Source organism: Phytophthora sojae, assembly GCF_000149755.1.
Source record: "Phytophthora sojae unplaced genomic scaffold PHYSOscaffold_1, whole genome shotgun sequence".
Classification (NCBI taxonomy): domain Eukaryota; phylum Oomycota; class Peronosporomycetes; order Peronosporales; family Peronosporaceae; genus Phytophthora; species Phytophthora sojae.
Window position 1 is genome coordinate 12,400,807 of NW_009258115.1, and position 16,169 is coordinate 12,416,975.

At 48.4% G+C, this 16,169-nt stretch overlaps 8 protein-coding genes across 8 annotated transcripts; 3 read left to right on the plus strand and 5 right to left on the minus strand.

Moving 5' to 3' along the window:
* Nucleotides 1-1,346: 1,346 nt before the first annotated feature.
* On the minus strand, nucleotides 1,347-3,070 carry PHYSODRAFT_295227 (hypothetical protein; the record flags this gene model as incomplete). The annotated part of the gene is made up of 3 exons (XM_009519404.1): nucleotides 1,347-1,507; nucleotides 1,643-2,487; nucleotides 2,553-3,070. 3 exons carry the CDS (start codon nucleotides 3,068-3,070, stop codon nucleotides 1,347-1,349), a joined length of 1,524 nt encoding a protein of 507 aa, XP_009517699.1.
* A 1,357-nt stretch (nucleotides 3,071-4,427) lies between these two features.
* PHYSODRAFT_453907 (hypothetical protein) lies at nucleotides 4,428-4,841 on the plus strand (the record flags this gene model as incomplete). The annotated part of the gene is made up of 1 exon (XM_009519405.1): nucleotides 4,428-4,841. A coding segment is annotated over one exon (414 nt), but the record flags the coding sequence as incomplete, so codon positions are not given.
* A 1,342-nt stretch (nucleotides 4,842-6,183) lies between these two features.
* PHYSODRAFT_295229 (hypothetical protein) lies at nucleotides 6,184-6,915 on the minus strand (the record flags this gene model as incomplete). Its single annotated transcript, XM_009519406.1, has 4 exons — nucleotides 6,184-6,360; nucleotides 6,419-6,627; nucleotides 6,649-6,703; nucleotides 6,736-6,915. The coding sequence occupies 4 exons, from the start codon at nucleotides 6,913-6,915 to the stop codon at nucleotides 6,184-6,186; spliced, it is 621 nt and encodes a 206-aa protein (XP_009517701.1).
* A 601-nt stretch (nucleotides 6,916-7,516) lies between these two features.
* On the plus strand, nucleotides 7,517-8,074 carry PHYSODRAFT_295230 (hypothetical protein; the record flags this gene model as incomplete). The annotated part of the gene is made up of 1 exon (XM_009519407.1): nucleotides 7,517-8,074. One exon carries the CDS (start codon nucleotides 7,517-7,519, stop codon nucleotides 8,072-8,074), a length of 558 nt encoding a protein of 185 aa, XP_009517702.1.
* A 657-nt stretch (nucleotides 8,075-8,731) lies between these two features.
* On the minus strand, nucleotides 8,732-10,326 carry PHYSODRAFT_295231 (hypothetical protein; the record flags this gene model as incomplete). The annotated part of the gene is made up of 3 exons (XM_009519408.1): nucleotides 8,732-8,776; nucleotides 8,811-9,194; nucleotides 9,358-10,326. 3 exons carry the CDS (start codon nucleotides 10,324-10,326, stop codon nucleotides 8,732-8,734), a joined length of 1,398 nt encoding a protein of 465 aa, XP_009517703.1.
* Nucleotides 10,327-10,485: 159 nt separating this feature from the next.
* Nucleotides 10,486-11,232, minus strand: PHYSODRAFT_295232 (hypothetical protein; the record flags this gene model as incomplete). Its single annotated transcript, XM_009519409.1, has 1 exon — nucleotides 10,486-11,232. One exon carries the CDS (start codon nucleotides 11,230-11,232, stop codon nucleotides 10,486-10,488), a length of 747 nt encoding a protein of 248 aa, XP_009517704.1.
* Nucleotides 11,233-11,796: 564 nt separating this feature from the next.
* Nucleotides 11,797-12,192, minus strand: PHYSODRAFT_295233 (hypothetical protein; the record flags this gene model as incomplete). Its single annotated transcript, XM_009519410.1, has 1 exon — nucleotides 11,797-12,192. One exon carries the CDS (start codon nucleotides 12,190-12,192, stop codon nucleotides 11,797-11,799), a length of 396 nt encoding a protein of 131 aa, XP_009517705.1.
* A 3,429-nt stretch (nucleotides 12,193-15,621) lies between these two features.
* On the plus strand, nucleotides 15,622-16,077 carry PHYSODRAFT_448511 (hypothetical protein; the record flags this gene model as incomplete). The annotated part of the gene is made up of 2 exons (XM_009519411.1): nucleotides 15,622-15,878; nucleotides 15,918-16,077. Coding segments are annotated over 2 exons (417 nt in total), but the record flags the coding sequence as incomplete, so codon positions are not given.
* Nucleotides 16,078-16,169: the final 92 nt, after the last annotated feature.

The window sequence follows — 16,169 nt, forward strand, 5'->3', positions numbered from 1 at the left end:
TGTAGTATCATGTCCGCCCGACATGCATGTGCTAGCACCAGTACTGTACCAGTAGCTCACAAAAAAACTAAACAAAACTGAGTCATTGGTTCAGATCCGTACGAAGCTAACAATGACGCGCCACACAGCGCCACTGTACTATAATAGTCGGATAGCAAAGCTAAGGTAGAATGTTTCTGTGTCCGTATTCTCAGAACTTCTGAGAATACGGACACAGAAACAGAACTTCTGAGAATACGGACACAGAAACATTCTACCAGAAGTTCTGAGAATACGGACACTGAAACATTCTACCTTAGCTTTGCTATCCGACTATTATACAGAATACTATTCTGAGTCAGAATTTCTGACATAACATGGATTTGGATCTGGCCCTCCCCAATACAACAATCAAGATACGAACAGGATAGGCGACGTCGATTGTAGCGACGTAACAACGACGTGTGAGCAGCGCTAGCTACGAGGTTGTTTGCTGCATGCACAAGGTTTGGACACCAAGCAAACCTCACAAGGTTGTGAGTAGGTGGCAGGCAAGGTGAAGCCAAATGGGCCCGTTACCTCATGTGTTTATCTGGACCCCGGTCAACATAAAGTGCCTTCAGGCTCAGATTCAGCAGAAAAGTGGGTCATCCCTCCCATAATCATCAGACCAAACGCCATGTCATGTCAGAATAAGATCATAAAAAAGCGAACCCAAAGCTAAATTGCCTACCCGGGCCAGCCATGGAATATTCGAAGTATTCGAAGTTTGAAACCATCCAGCCCCTCCTCGAGAGTGATGGTGCAGGGCATACCACAAATACCGGTACAGCAAGGTAACCGTGGAGGACCTGCAGCAACAGCAGCAGCAGCGTCGAGCCGTTGAGCCGAAACATTATTTTACACTCTCTGGTGATGCCAAGCGCGCTCTGCTGTCCCTGGTCACTTAGTGCTGAGCCGCATGCGGAGTGAGAGGACGCTGAAGAGTGCCAGCTAGAACGCGTACGGTTTGAGTGCGTGGATGGTGGGATACAACCGCCTGTTCGTGCACATTCGCATCGTGTGCATGCAGAGCGTGGTGAGCGGCGACTATTGTCATCTGCTCCTGCCGAGGTTTAACGTGGCTGAGATCGATTTGATTCGTCAGCGTCTGGCTGCTGCCGCTGTGAGCATGTCAAGGCGTGGTGCTTGGCGACATACGAGACGAATTTGACGAGTTTGATTTAAGGCGGCGGCGCGCAGAAAATGTGAAGGTGAAGCAGTGCTAAGGCAGCGCAGGAGCAGTGAGCGATTAGACAAGGCAACTGAGACGGTGGTATTGCTGACGAGTGGCAATGGAGTAATATCCATTTGGCTAAATTGAGCTTCTACATGTCTAGCTGTGAATCTCTCCATACTGATCTACCGATGCTTCCGCTAGGGCCGAGGAGCTCATGCAGCGAGGTGACCAGCCACTTCGCAATCTCTCTGACGTCGGAGCTGGACGCGCGGTGCAAGTCATTCAGTGTGTCCGTGAAAGTCTGGATCGCTGCACGAATCAAAGTGTGCACGAGTGACGGACCGTGTCAGATTTTTGTGGGAGATCTCATAAAAACAAAATGGTCAATCAGCCACGTTGAGTATATTGATGAAATTAACACATTCACTGAAGTTGAGGTACTACATTCATTCTTCTTCCTATTGATGCTATTCTGCGTCGTTCCACTTGATACCGAAGCCTTAGGCTGATGCTTGCCTACTGCTTTCTTGCGAGCCGTTTTCCTCTTACCACTGTCAGACGCGATGCGGGCTGGTACCGGGGCCTTCTCCTCGAACTCGTCAGGAGTACGGGACTTTTCAACCCCCCCCACCGATGATCTCTCCAGACCCGAATCTGGATTGCCCTGACTTGATGTAGCTCGACGCTTTGGAGGAGGTGTGCCGGTCTTACCGGCTCGTTTTGTGTCCTTTGCACGTGGTGGCTGCGTGATCGTTGTGGGGTAGTTTTTGTAGAGGAATCGATGCTTGCTTCGGCGATGCTTTCGCATGGCCGGTGCCGACGGAAACTGCTTGTTGTAGCCAAACACATCGCACTCTGTCGCAGCTTTCTCGTTCAGGGGAAGCTTCTTGGGGATTACTCGGATTAGGTCGACGCTGTTGTCCTTGCGCACGATTCGTCCGTCCAGATGACGAGGATCCAGGGAAAAATGAACACGAATATTTAACTTCTTGTAGTCACCGCCACCATGGATAAAGTCCGCTCCAAACAGCAAAACGTTTCCTTTCTGAATCTGAATCTTTTCCTTTTCACTTTCCATAGCCAGTTGACGGTTCCAGCCATAGCCATAGATAAAGCTCCCATCATCGATAGCTACAATCACGGAGCCTGGAAGGCGGGTATAATCATACAAGTCTTCATTTGCCGGAATGGCAGAGTAGTCGCGATGTGCCGGCTGCTCGTCGCCACCAGGAAGAGACTTGATGAAAATCATCTTGCGAGGTTCGGAGTCCGGAAAAAAGTCCAGTAACCTTGATCAACGATCGTCATCAATTCTTGAGCTAGCTCCACTGGCACATCCGGGTAGAAGCGATACTTATCCATACCGTTCTTGCCAAACAAATGCTGCCATTCCTTTGCTGGGATAACCAGCGCCGCTTTCCGGAGGCGGTCGCAGAGCTCCTCCGGAACGGCAAAATGGAGTTGAACACAGCCCTTCTTGTTCAGACGATGCTGTTGGGGCGTTGGGTTGGACCAAGTACCCGCCACGGCTTGAACGGCCAGGTCCAGCTCTACTTGCGTGGCCTCCTTCTCTGGCTCCCCCGCCGACCCCAACCTTGATGCTATCGATTCCTTTGGTGAACCTGACGACGCCATCAGAATTAGCCTCGCTTCGGTCAGATTACAGAATGAGATGCCACAGGACCTATGCTCACTGGCTAACGGCGTGTTGAAGTTAAGCGAGATAATCTTAGAAATTTCGCCGCAACACCTTTCGCTGCAGTAGCATTTTAAATGTTTCGGTATTCTGTTCGAGGAACATTTTTCGATAATATGTAACTCAGAGTTGTTCGAGGAACATTTTTGTATAAGATGTAACTCAGAGTCTAACATGGGAACATTTTGTTTTTAAATGTTTCGGTAATCGATTTGTGATTTTTTTTTATATAATATGTAACCCAGAGTCTAATTGGTGTCGATACCATACCCAAGCGATCACTATCGTACTTTGTAAACAATCAAAGTGCACGGACGGCTCGGTCCATTCGAACTTATGGGAGACACTGATGTATACGATCATAGTTCGGGCATTTCGTTTTGTTTGTCGTTGTCGCGTCATAATCTGTGACAGTATGTAGAAGGCTTGCTCTAGGTGTAAGTGCCTGCTTGCTCGGAGATCTAGTACGAAGCCTGTCACTGTGACTACTAGTTGCATGTTACTTTACAAGGTGCGTCATTGTCAAAAGCTACTCAGTGGCGAGCTATTGTGCAAGGTAACTACCGTAGGTTGAAGTATGTCAGTACGCAACGATTTCACCAGGACCAATGAAAAGCGAAATCGATGGCTGAAAAATTTAGAAGGCTCGAAACGGCTCAGTTTAAAAAACTTGGCTTCCCACACTACTGCTTTTGAGAGTGCCGCGGTAAGGAGATACCATATCTCTAACTGAAGCTGCTTCGCCGTACTGAAGTGCATGTTGTACGCGAGGTAGACGGGCATAGGAGACTATTGGCGAGCCAAAAGTCCGTCGGAGACGATATGGTAACCGCATGTGCTTGCATGGCTCCATCCACATCTGTCATCACAACATAAATAATTATTGTTTCATGGCTGTATAATGATATGCAGGCTGGACTTACTGCAGAAGAACTGCTTGTGCCGAGCCACCAGCAACGTGTAAAGATATCTAAGCGCAAGGATCAACGGAAGAACCCCTACTACCAGAGCCGAAGTCGAAAGCCTCAGTATCAGGCAAAAGCAGCCCCAGTCCGAAACAGCAGTACCGTATATCACAAGGCAAATATGCAAGTACGGCCTATATCATGCTTCACACCGATTGCTCCCGGTAAATTTATTAAGACTGGAAGCGAAGACAACGGTTTCGCCCATGCTGGTTCGTGTCACGGAACTGCAGCAAACGCAGCACAAAATGAAGATGAGCTCATGCGTGATAATTTAGGCGGCTCAGCAACCACGATCACTAGTCCAATTTCTCGGCTTTCTGATGGAAGATGTGGAGAGACCCGGGGATACGATGTGGCGTGGTACGAGATGGTACCTTGGCCAGCCCACATCCAACAACTTCACGAATGTCACAACCCGGAAGGCATTCAACTGGAGTATACGTACGGACTTGGGCGATGTGACTGCACTGATTCGTGTGAAATTGGTTCGTGCACGAACACTCTACACAACATAATTTGTACCCGAAAAACTTGCAAATTTTGTGCGGATCCCCAGCATTGTCATAATGTACTACAAGAAAGTACTGCAACCGAGCTGGTGCGTTTTCGCTCTTCGGGTGAGTATGGGTTAGTAGCGTCCAAACCGATTCCAAGGGGGACAATACTGGGGGAGTATTTCGGTACACTGGAGTACATGCCGAAGAAAAATGTTGGTAACGACGGATTTCGCCTTGACTTCAAAACAAGATCTAAACACGGGAAGCGGCTTCAAATAAATGGTGGAATGCGAAGAGGCCTCGTTGCCTGGGCAAATCACTCGTGCGATGCTGTTGCTGGTTTGTTTCAAGTCGGCTATGGCCGCCTTTCAACGGTGGTGGCAATAACATTGCGTGAGATTCAAACTGGACAAGAGGTGACCGTGTCTTACGGTAAAAAGCTGTGGTTTGTTTGTCGATGTGGATTCGAGCACTGCTGTCATGCTCACCTTCACCGTGAATCGATTGAAGCAGGTGCAGATTAGGTGCAACGTGCATGGTGCTCTGTAACACAATTTTTATTGCTAGATGTTATGGTTTATCTTAAAAAAAAATCAAGTTCCGATTAAGACGGGGTTAACTCTTCTTAAAGCGTGTGAATGATACATAATCTAACTATTTATAAGTTCTAAAAAAAGGCTGGGTCATCTTCTTTGTGGCTGTTCTGGTCTTTGATAGCTTTCTGTCATTTCTCATTTGGGGCGCTAGGAGAGAGGTGGGCATCGTGTTGCTGATGGATGAGCGACCCTCGATTCTGACCTGACAGAAACTTTGCTGTTGTGTTGTTCAATAGATGGCAAGGCTCTGCGGACACCGCAACTACACCAAGCAAGAACTGGACTTGCTCTTGGCTATTCTACAAGATCGACTCCCAACCAACGCGCCAGAATGGACTTCTGTGTCAGAGCACTACAATATGCGTAGAGGCGAATTGGGGCGAGCGCTCTGGCATCAGTCTTCGCCGCAAGTTTACCAGTCTGGCATCGCCTTCCAATACAACATCTAACACGACACTCCGGGCTGTGGCTAGGACGCTCAAGACCCGTATTCAAGAACGGTGCATCGCGGTGTCGGAGGGAACCAACCGACGCGAAGGCGAAGCTGGTCGTGTTCTTACGACAAGGGGGTACGAAGGTACGGGACCTGAATCTGTTAATGCTTCTCAGATACCGTCGGGTGGTCAGCCCAACTCAGGTACCTCAGGTGGTCATGCTTCTACAAGTTACCCAGCGACGGATGGCAGTGGGAACATGCCTGCATTTACCCATCTGTATCATCAGATACTTCAGCTGGCTGTGGAGGCCCAGCCGGAAGCTGAAAAACGAGAGGCAGAGCGGCTGCAACGTGAGCAAGCGAATCGTGAGGCAGCGCGGAAGCGAGAACAAGAACTAATGGCGCTCGTTGCGGCACTGATCAAGCCGAGCGCGGTATAGGCTCATGTCGCTGTAAGGAACGATAATTTTCGTTTTTATACGCTCGATTTGTAGCCTTTAGTCCAGTCAATACTTTTTTCCATAACATTCAACAGGCATTACATGGATTGTGTCAGTACGAACGCTAAATCCACCTACAAATTTAACGTGCGATCTGACGCATAATCATGTGTGCCTTCGCAAATTCAAACCAAGTAATCGTGACAGGAAACTACTGAATGCAGCATGGACATCACTTGTTAAGTATATATTGGTGGAGGGGTACATGCACTGAAAAATGTAGCGTTCACTCATTGTAGTCATGGCAACACCTTTAACACTCAATTCTCGACTACGATATTGGCCAGCCTTGTCACCAACTGGGCCTCCTGGTCCAGGTAGAGTTCCGGACGCGTGCAATGCTTGATTTGGATGACAGTGCCATATTCGGTAGGGCGTCGTCCGAAATACGCTCAGCGTTGAACACTGTTGCCGTGAGCAAGACCGAGTTCACATATTGCGGCTTTTCATCGAAATTCGCTTTGAAGGTCTGCACCACACAAATCAAAGTTAACACCTTTTCTTACTTTGACCAAGACCTCGCTTACCTTATGGAGCTCGGCAACCGTCTCGGGGGCATCAGCGTCTACCAAATGAAGCCGCAAAAGGTGTGTTGCGTTGTACAGGTGACGGGAAATCCATACCAAACGTAAACGAATGGTAGCGTTGAGCGTCTTGGCCATGGGGTTCTCACGCATGGCGTCTTTGACAGCTATCATTACAACAACAACGGGTAAGCGGTGAAGGAAATTCATACCTACATTAGGGAGTAGTATACCTTCCACGCTCGCCAGAACGGGTTTATTGTTGGTGCGATCACCGTCCTTCATTAGCTGGCGTATTTTTTCGCAAGCTGTTTGTGTACGTTTTGGCGCCTTGTTGTTCTCTTCAAGCCCATCACACGAAAAGTTAGTAAAGTTAAACAATATAGGAACGTGCTAAGGTGACGCATATCTTCCATGCCATTGGTGCACTGCTTTTTTGACGCTGACTGTGCTTCAAAGCTTGTTGCCCTCTCTCGTTCTCTTTTGGACATTCCTGCCATCTTGCCGAACCGATAATGATACAATCCTCCCCCCACAAAAACAAACTGATGGTCGTATTGTTATGACGGCACTGGCGGCGGTGTTAGTACTCGTACATTTTCTATAAGCATGTAACGACAGACCGTACACTTATCCGCTAACAAATGCGTTGAGGCGGTCGACAGTCACAATTTCGGTACAACTATGGTAGCAATCCTTGGAACGGTGTGTCATTTCTAAAATATTGTGCCGTGACGCTCAAAGGCTACTGGCGAATATGGATATGGATCCAAGCGGTAACATACACGAAGGAAATGGCTGCAATGAACGTTGGGCTATTCTAGATTATATGTCCATCAATCTAGCTATGTATCTGTTTGAGTATACATCCACATTCTTTTATGGGTGTAGGTAACCGACAATTCCGTTGGTATGATAGCGTTTATGTAGGGCATACCAGCTTGTGTACTCGGTTTCACATAGACGTGTCATGTAATAAATCTATAATGTAGTACCTAGATAATATTACGCTTACGTTCGTACTCTATTGAGTCCATTCTAACACTTTCCGACTGATCATCAATCGCACCACACATTCCACAGATTCCCATCGCGCCGGTGATGCTCCCGCTTCACAAGCTGGAGAGCCAAGGGTTTCTCGTCCTTCACAGAGCCGTGAGCATTGAAGCGGTCAATGCGCTTCGAGTGATCGCTCGCCGAACGCCACTACCATGGGCAGATGCGGAACGACTTCCAACACGGGCAATCACAGTCAGTCCAGCGGTGGGCCGGCTGTACGCAGAAATACCACCCGTCTTGGCGACGGTCCTGTCCACGATGCTACAGCGCTACTATCGGACGTTCTTTCCGAACGCTGTGGTAACCTGGTACTTCGTGAAGACGCGCGGCGGGACTCCGAATCAACCGATCCGTCGCAACTTTGCTTCAGCCGACCATCCGATGGATGTCTCTTCAGTCCCGGGCTGCCTCATCATCGCAACAACGGACGACACACGTTTTGTCGGGTTTGGGTGGAACCACCAAGTCGCTTTCCAGTCCAAGAAAACAGAGATCAAATTGCAAATGGGTGACATGCTGTTCCTTCGAGGCGACTTATCCACTCTCAAGCGGCGTGCAACCATGTGTACACGCGTTCATGAGTGTGCTACCAGCGGGTAATCCATGGCAGCGCGCGCAGTTGGTTCCGCTGTACGACGATGCCCTCGTCGCGACGAGTTCAACTCTCACTGCTATGTCTGGGGTTGTCAGCATGTGGTGACGAGCCAGCAGGGACTGAACCGACATGTTCGAGAAAGCCACGGCTTCTTATTCAACAACTTGACTTTGCGAGACCGCCATGGCACTGTTGGTGAACCCTCGCCTCGCCTCGCGATCAGTGATTCAACAACCGTTTCGCTCTCTATCTCCATTCGACCGTCCGACATCGCTTCGGTCCAGATATAAGGGTTGCGTCTTTGCCTGTCAAGGCGGTTTTAAGCAGACTCTCTTTACGTTTCCAACTTATACACAGTTTCTCGATAGCGCCTATTACTCGTGACTTTCCAGTACCCCCTTCTCCACCAAGATAAAACATAAGCTGTCCTTTACGAAGCTTGTCCTCAATGCACCTATTGGCATCTTCGGTCTCCTCACGGCTCTTCCAACGATATAAAAGAGCAGATCCCATTTTTCGAAATGCAGCATGTTGCAATTTATTCAGCGTAAATGAGCGGGATACCTCAGAAATCGTCGCAAAATTCAACTGTGTCTCTGGGGAGCGCTGTTCCGGGTCCCATATCATTGTTGACGGGTCCAGCGCTGATTCTAGCAAGTCAACTACCTCTGTGTCGCGGGATATACTTTCAGAGATTTGGACAACCTCTGTGATACAGTTATCGGTACTAGTATCACGCACCCACTTTTTCATAGATGCCAATGCAGGGAAATCAGCGTGGTACTCTTGATGTGCAGCCACAGTTGCAGTATGGGCGGCTATTGGTTCTAACATTCCGCATTCAGAAAATGTAGTAATTATTCGGTCGGTAGCGGCAGTGCCAACTGAGCAGGTTGGGCAAAGCAAAGGGTTCAAGTCACTAGAATCGAGAATAGCGCTGCTCTCCCTTGCACTCTCTTCTAAGTACTGGGTATCAGACAGTACGTCAGGGTTTGAGCTGGTTTCAATGTCGTCGTAACTGTCAGTATCGTCCATTACTTGCCATCCGTCTTCAGAATCATCGCTTGATGTTGATGAGCCGGTTTCCTCGGCATCGTTGGGATACCCAAAGTGGTGTCGTTGTCGCTATTCTACGGCCCAAGGTAAAATCATCGATGTTTCCCATAATTTCGGTCACAAACGCATTACGTGACGGCTCCCAGGTACTATATACAAATCCCCAATTGTCAGCGTTTGGGGATTCATATCCAGTGAGATCTCGCACTGTTCGAAATGGCTTAAATAATACCAAAGATCCAATAGCACGTTTCAGTATATCAGCGGCGGATACTCCGGTTGTGATACTGAGAATTTGATAGCCGAGAATGACGGGGACTGACTCCATTTTTCGAACAGCTACTGTGTGCGTACGAAGGAGTGGATGTCCATTTTTAAACGGATAGCGAGACAGGTGAGGCGTATCCGACCGTTTGCGATAGTACTTCTGAGCGAACTCATAAACGCAAACGTCTTCGAGTACCCCCGACCGGAAAATGTAGTCATCTAGAGCACTCACGGCCGCTGCACTGGTATTTGCTCTTCCACATCCATTTGGTTCTACTACAATTTGGCACTGGTAGTCTCCCTCAGAACAGAGTTGCCGGATCATATCAGCTAGCGGTACGTTCGAGCAATTAGCACTGGCGTAACAGCACGACTCCCTGTATAAGTACAAGGCTGCTAGAGGACCTGCCACCTCTTGTCTATTGGTAGTGTTGTACACCATTGATGTAACTCGCTTTCGGCTGCGTGCGATTCCGTCTTTGCCTTGCTCATTCACACTTGTTAACTCTCTTTCTTGGCGTCTTTTCAAAGCCGCTATCGCGATTGGGATGATTGAATCCAGCCGTCGTTGCTGTTTTGTTACGTATTTGCATGCATAGTAAATGCGATCGACAGCCTCTGTTCCTCCGAGTAATATCTGGATATCATGGTTGCATTTGAATGTTGCCATGAGTGCATAGTTGAAACCGTTAATATATTCCTGCGCAACTTTTCTCGAAAGCTGCACACCGGATGCGGCAAATGATGTTTCTTCGACTCGCTCTCGAGGATACAAATATCGACACTCAGAATCACTTGATGTAGCCCTGGATGTCTTGAAACAACTACCAGTATGACCCCACCAATGCTGATTGAGCAATACCACCAGCACCGATACCATGTAGTCCTGCGAGGTTGGTGACACCCGGCTGTCGAGGGGAGATGGCGGTGTCATTTCAATCCGACGTGTTATACTATCGTTTTGAAATACGTCCTGATCAGCTTTACAGTAAGGCATTCTATCCGAATTAATAGAACGTAAGAAATGTGTCATCTCCTTTATCGTCATGCTAGAAGACTCCAATATACTGTCGGGACATAGGAAATGATGCAATCATTCTCGTTCATCAACAGTATGAATAGCCTCGCTGAGATCATTTCGACACCTCAACTCCACTTGTGCTTGCTCCAGAGTACCCGTTTGACTGAGAGGGGACTCCCATGCCGGTATCACTTGCCGGTTTTCTAGGAGCACTTGCCGTAAGACATGCTGGGAACTAAATTTGGTGTTACATTCGCCACATTGCACTAGCAAAGGTTCTAACACGCGCTTGCCAGCTTTAGCACTGAACAGTCCCGCACACGGATCAAGCCTCGCTCGAGCGTCAAGGTCTAACCCAACAAGATTCGAGTAACTTGCTCCACAGTTGTGACAGCTTCCAGTCTCAATATTAAGGGGAATTGTGTTCGAGACGATACTTTCGGCGTAAGCTCTGACCGATTCCCTGAACCTGTCTCCTTCTGGGCTGCGCATCAGCTTATCCACTTGGACAGAATTGGTGGGACAGTTGGAAAGCCAAATAAGAAAATGGATGTGTAGCGTTCCGCGCCCTTGCGTCTCAACCATTCCAAAATATGCCTGAACCTTTCCAAACAGTCCGCGGAATGGCATTGCCTGCTTTGTTTTAGGGTCAATTCCAAGAGCATGCTTTATGAACGCTTCTATAATGCGAATAAACAAGCGTGTCGACACACAGTCGTTACCTAGGCTTGCCTGTCGTAGTTCCGATTTTGTTGGCAATTTCGCCTCCAGCACATCAAACATGCTTGCAACTGTAGTAACCCCTGCGTATTGGGCCATTGTGATCGAGTTATCAGTGTTAGGGGTCAAAGTTACGAATAAAGCGGGCTGGCCGAATCTCGTCTAATAGCCAAATGCCTTCCTTCGACACTGCATTCGCTCTGCATTGCTTCCCCAGACAGCGCAGGAAGCAATATCAACCGTTTTCATAAATCGACCAATGAGTGAATCATTATCGGTACGGCGGGAGCTGCAACCCTGTCGGAGCTTTTCATTTTGTAGTAAAACTTTTGCGAGAGATTCCGTATCGATATCATCGTAGCCCTCAAAAAGCTGTGGAAATCGATTGCACCGGAAAGATGTTTGTGTATACATATTTTTCATAGCAATACGGTCAAACGCAATCAAAACGAAAGTTTCATCCTGTGCAAAACGACGACTACTAAGCATAATGTAGTGTTTCACACAATCTCGAAGCGAAACATGTACCGGTCGATCTTCCCCCACCCAAAAGGAAACAAAGGAGGAAAAAGTTTTGCAAATATCGTATCATCACTTGAAAAACGATTTGAGCTCTTCACAAGAAATTCCTTGACTGTGTCTGTCACAGAGTGATGATCCGAATTAGAACAGTTCGATCACAAACGATGCAAATGCATTCATCAAGGCCATCTGGGCCAAGAGTCTTTCGAAGTCGAGCCAATGCTGCATCTTGTTCCTGTTCCGTGACCGGCGGGAGGATACAAGCGCCTGTATTCCCATCTGAAGGCACGCCCTGTTGATTTTTTCCCGATGTCGATGCGACCGGGTGCGCGCCGCCTCCCTCAGCGTCCTCCGTTCTTCGTCCGTCGTGCGTTCACGTTTTCTTTTGCGATATTCAATATTTCGTAGGCGATTATTTTCCCGTTGCTCTGCTCGCTCATCATCAGTCATGGTGATCCGTTTTATCGCTCGATGCCTCGCGCTGCGTAGGCGATTTTGTTCGCGCTTTTGAGCTGCGCGATCTGTATTCGAAGTCATAGTGGAATGCGCTGTAGATGACCCGGTACTTTGATCAGCACTGACGCTTTCTTGCATGGATGGTAGTTTTTTTATTACAGTAACAACTTCGGAGACGCCGCTACCTATTCCAGCCACTGTACCATTGTTGCCTAGCAGCAGGAAGTTCTGTTGTCTGTGAGGTCTAGACTTGGTTTTAATTCCCTAATTCGGCGTGAAAATACCAGAAATCTACACACACACGTACAAAACACAACACGGATGCGCCCGGTGCTTCTCGCAAAAGGATCAGTGTCGTTCTAATAACGCTGTTTTGGACTTTCTATTTTTTTCAGCCACCGGTCTTACTTGTTATTGGCTCACCGTAAGGTTGTCTTTGATGGACCTGTACCTGCCTGTTCGGCACTCTTGCGCAATGGCGCGCCACGCAACCACGGTATCATGCTTTGCCTTGTAAGCTGAACAACTACGCACACCTGCGGCACATCTAACACTGGTCGGACCGGTACTCAAACATGGCGAGCTACGGCAAAACGGCAACTGCCGGACCGTGGTCCACACAAAGTAGGAGCCTGACATCTCGCTCGGGTTCTCTGGTTCTGTGGTCCACACTAAGTACGCGCGTGACGTCACGGTAAGTTCATCGCCGGACAAGCAAAGTTTTTCAAACTTCGAACATGTCCTGAAAAGGGCATGGCAATCTACGGCCGCCGGTGTCCAACACTCGAGTGATCCCAAAATCGTTAATTAAAGGGCCGAGATTTCCCTGGGCTGCAGCAGCAAAGAAAACGTCGTCACTCGACTCCACGCACGATAAACGCAACCAGGTGCAAGCTGTCGTTTGGATGTCAATCATTAACGATCACCAAAAGTCGCAACAAGGCTCGGCGATAAACTGGTACGTTGGGCATGTGGACTAAAAGTTAATGTGAGCTGTTATACGGAAGTGCCGTCACTCGTAACCCCAATGCTCTTGCAGTGCCTCTCTATATTCCAGTGAAGCTCCACGGTCTCCATCGCCGGCGGTGGTTTTGCAAAAATACTACAGTAATGTGCGTCAATAAGGGACGTGTGGCAACTAATATCCTTACATACATTATATACAGCTGTCAGTCAAGAACACAGCTAACATTGATTTAAGGTAACTTTCGACAGGATCCTGGCGCTATTGGCTGGTTTCGCAACGAGCGCGACTACGTGATTGGCTAGTGAGGTCAGATCTAGCCAATCAGTGATTGAAGCTATTGTGGGAACCGATTAGATTGTCTAATTGGAATATAAATCGGTTGGTTAAGCAGATGATTAAGCTTAACCCCTCTAACCCGTATTCTGTATCCTACAGAATAAGCATTGTCACAGGACATAATATCCAGCAAACTTGTCTTCTCTTTCGAACTTCGCATATGGATGTTTGTATAACCGGTATTGTGCACATCTTCCTGTTAGATTAGCGATGGGAAGATAAACGGGGTTTATTCCGCGGTAATAGACGGACGAGTATAAACCACCAACAGGTTTGAAAATTCGGGTGGAAGCCTAGAACCGCCGCGTGTCAGCCACTCGTACTTTCCTTCATTCCGAAACTGCGCTGTTCAAGACGTCGCATGCAAGCTTTGTTGGGGCCCGTCGAGCGCGCCCAAGTGGCCAAGGACCATGGCCGATGACGATCATGATGAGCGCCATTGTGATCTACAGGTAAGTGAGAGCGTGTACTTTGCTCTGTAACATTGTACTAGTGGTATATTGATTCTACGTTGCGATGTTGATTACCAGACCTGATGACCCGACCCAGACGACGCTATGAGCTCTCGCGTGTGGCCCGATTGGCAGATCGATTGCGGAGCCAGCGCACAACCTCATCGGTTCCTACGAAGCCGTCTACAGCCGGGTCTACCGCTATATTGTAGCTGATACAGTGGCTACTCAAGAGGCTACAGAAGAAGCGCTCCTCATGGTGTGGCTACACCGGAGACTACAGAAAAAGCCGTAGATGCTACGACCGATGTTACAGAAGAAGCTCTCCGCGTGATGAGGTTACACCGGAGATTACAGAAGAAGGGACAGAGGCTACGACGGAGGCTACCGATGAAAGCGGCAGGAATGGAGCGGCAGTGCCGGAGGCTACAGGGCAAAGCGGATGCTGCCAAAATGGCGAAGATGACCCACGGCTGGCGCGAACATTGAAGAGCGTGCGCATGTAAAGGAAGAAGTAGACGTTGGCATGAATATCATATATTGTCCTGTTTCATACAAGAGGAACCATGTGTAGTGCGTGTCATTACGGGCTATTGAGCATGCAAGCTCCCTGGTGTTGTTAGGGAGACTATCGTAACAAGCTTGTTTGGTGGGCTAAAGAAATCTAATGATGCGCTAATGTCAAGCACAAGGAAGAAGTCGCTCATTTCCTCCTCACTACGTCAGTTAGGAACAGGGCGATTTCTTCCTCCGCGTTTATCGCGACGTGCCGAAGATGGATGGCTGGAGCCGAAGTATGCTGCCTTAGCAGCCTTGCAAGGTATTACCATGTTGCAGGTTTTGAGCGTGCTCTACGCTCGCCACGACCAATAGAAGCTCGCCATTTCGGCATATGGTGGATACATTGAGCATGTTTTGTTCACTTTCGTAGCTGTTCTGTGCACAAGTACCCAGCGCTTGACCGCAAGATGCAAAAGGGCTTCCAACAGCAAATCTTTGACAGGTTTTGATGTATACTTTAATCAAGTCTAATGCTTATTCTGTATGATACAGAATAAGGTCTGGGGCTAGAAGGGTTAATCGGGTCGGATTTGCTAAATCCGACCTCCTAATTAGATCGACAGCCTAAGCTTTGCACTCTGATTTGACAGAGCAGTCTGTTGTGCCTCCAACGCCATGTGGCAAGCTGATTTAGCTGCTCAGTGCTTACAAAGCTCTGGACGACTGATTTGCATGCTAATCAGCCCGAATGTCCGACACCCACTCGGTATTAGTCGGCGGATTTAAGGTAAAACCGACAAACGCTAATGCTGACGAGAAATGACAGCGCAAATATATGGCTTTACAGCTTGATAAATAGATAGCAGTACACGTCTACTGCTCACAGAGAAGTATTTAATGCACGCGATGCTATTGCTCGTTAGTAGGAGCGCGAAACAGTCAGCTCGTGGTGGTAAGTGGTCGTTCTGCGTATTGCTGGCGGGTAATGAGGCAATCCCTATTTTACTAACGCTACACTGATTTATACCCTTACTAATGACATATACAATCATAAGGATCCCCGATTTAGTACCAGTCAAATCTCTCATGAACGCTGCTTTATCAGCTAATCCGCTCGGACAATCTAATCGGTTTCCACAATACCATTTGAATTCGGGCGCGAACATAACTCCTTCCCTCCAACCCGCTCAGCGCGATCTCCAAGCACAACGGAATCTGCCACAACACCCATCCACCCACCTCACGAGCTCCTCCTCCAAGACTAGAACTCGCCTCACCCAGCAGCAGAAGCTGCGTCTGATCAAGAAGGCTGAGAGCTCCCCCGCTGTCAAGTATGAAGACCTGGCCCTTTGGGCCAAAGTCGAGTTCGGTCTGCAAAGGCCCCCTGGGAAAGCCATCATCGGCCGCATCATCTCGGGGCGTATCGCGCTGTTGCGCCTGCCTCACGAAAGTGCTCAGCGCAAGAACAAGCCGTCTCCGTTCCAGCTACATATCGATCAAAACATCGTCGAGTTCATCATGCTTGCAGAGGCGGAGGGCATTTGCCTCAGCGGTGCAATGATCGTCTTCTATGCTACGGTGCTAGCCAAGAAGTTGGGCATCCCTAGACATACAGTCGACTTACTAACTGCCATGAAGTGGTGCGAGTCTGCGTGGGATAATGTGTCAGCTTCTACGATTCAGAAGTGCTGGTTGCACTCCACGCTCATTAGTAAAAGCAGTGTCATTTATTCTTAACTAAATCAATACATTGTTCTTTCTTTTTTCACTTGTTCGCCTTAATAGCCTTTACACTCCTATTC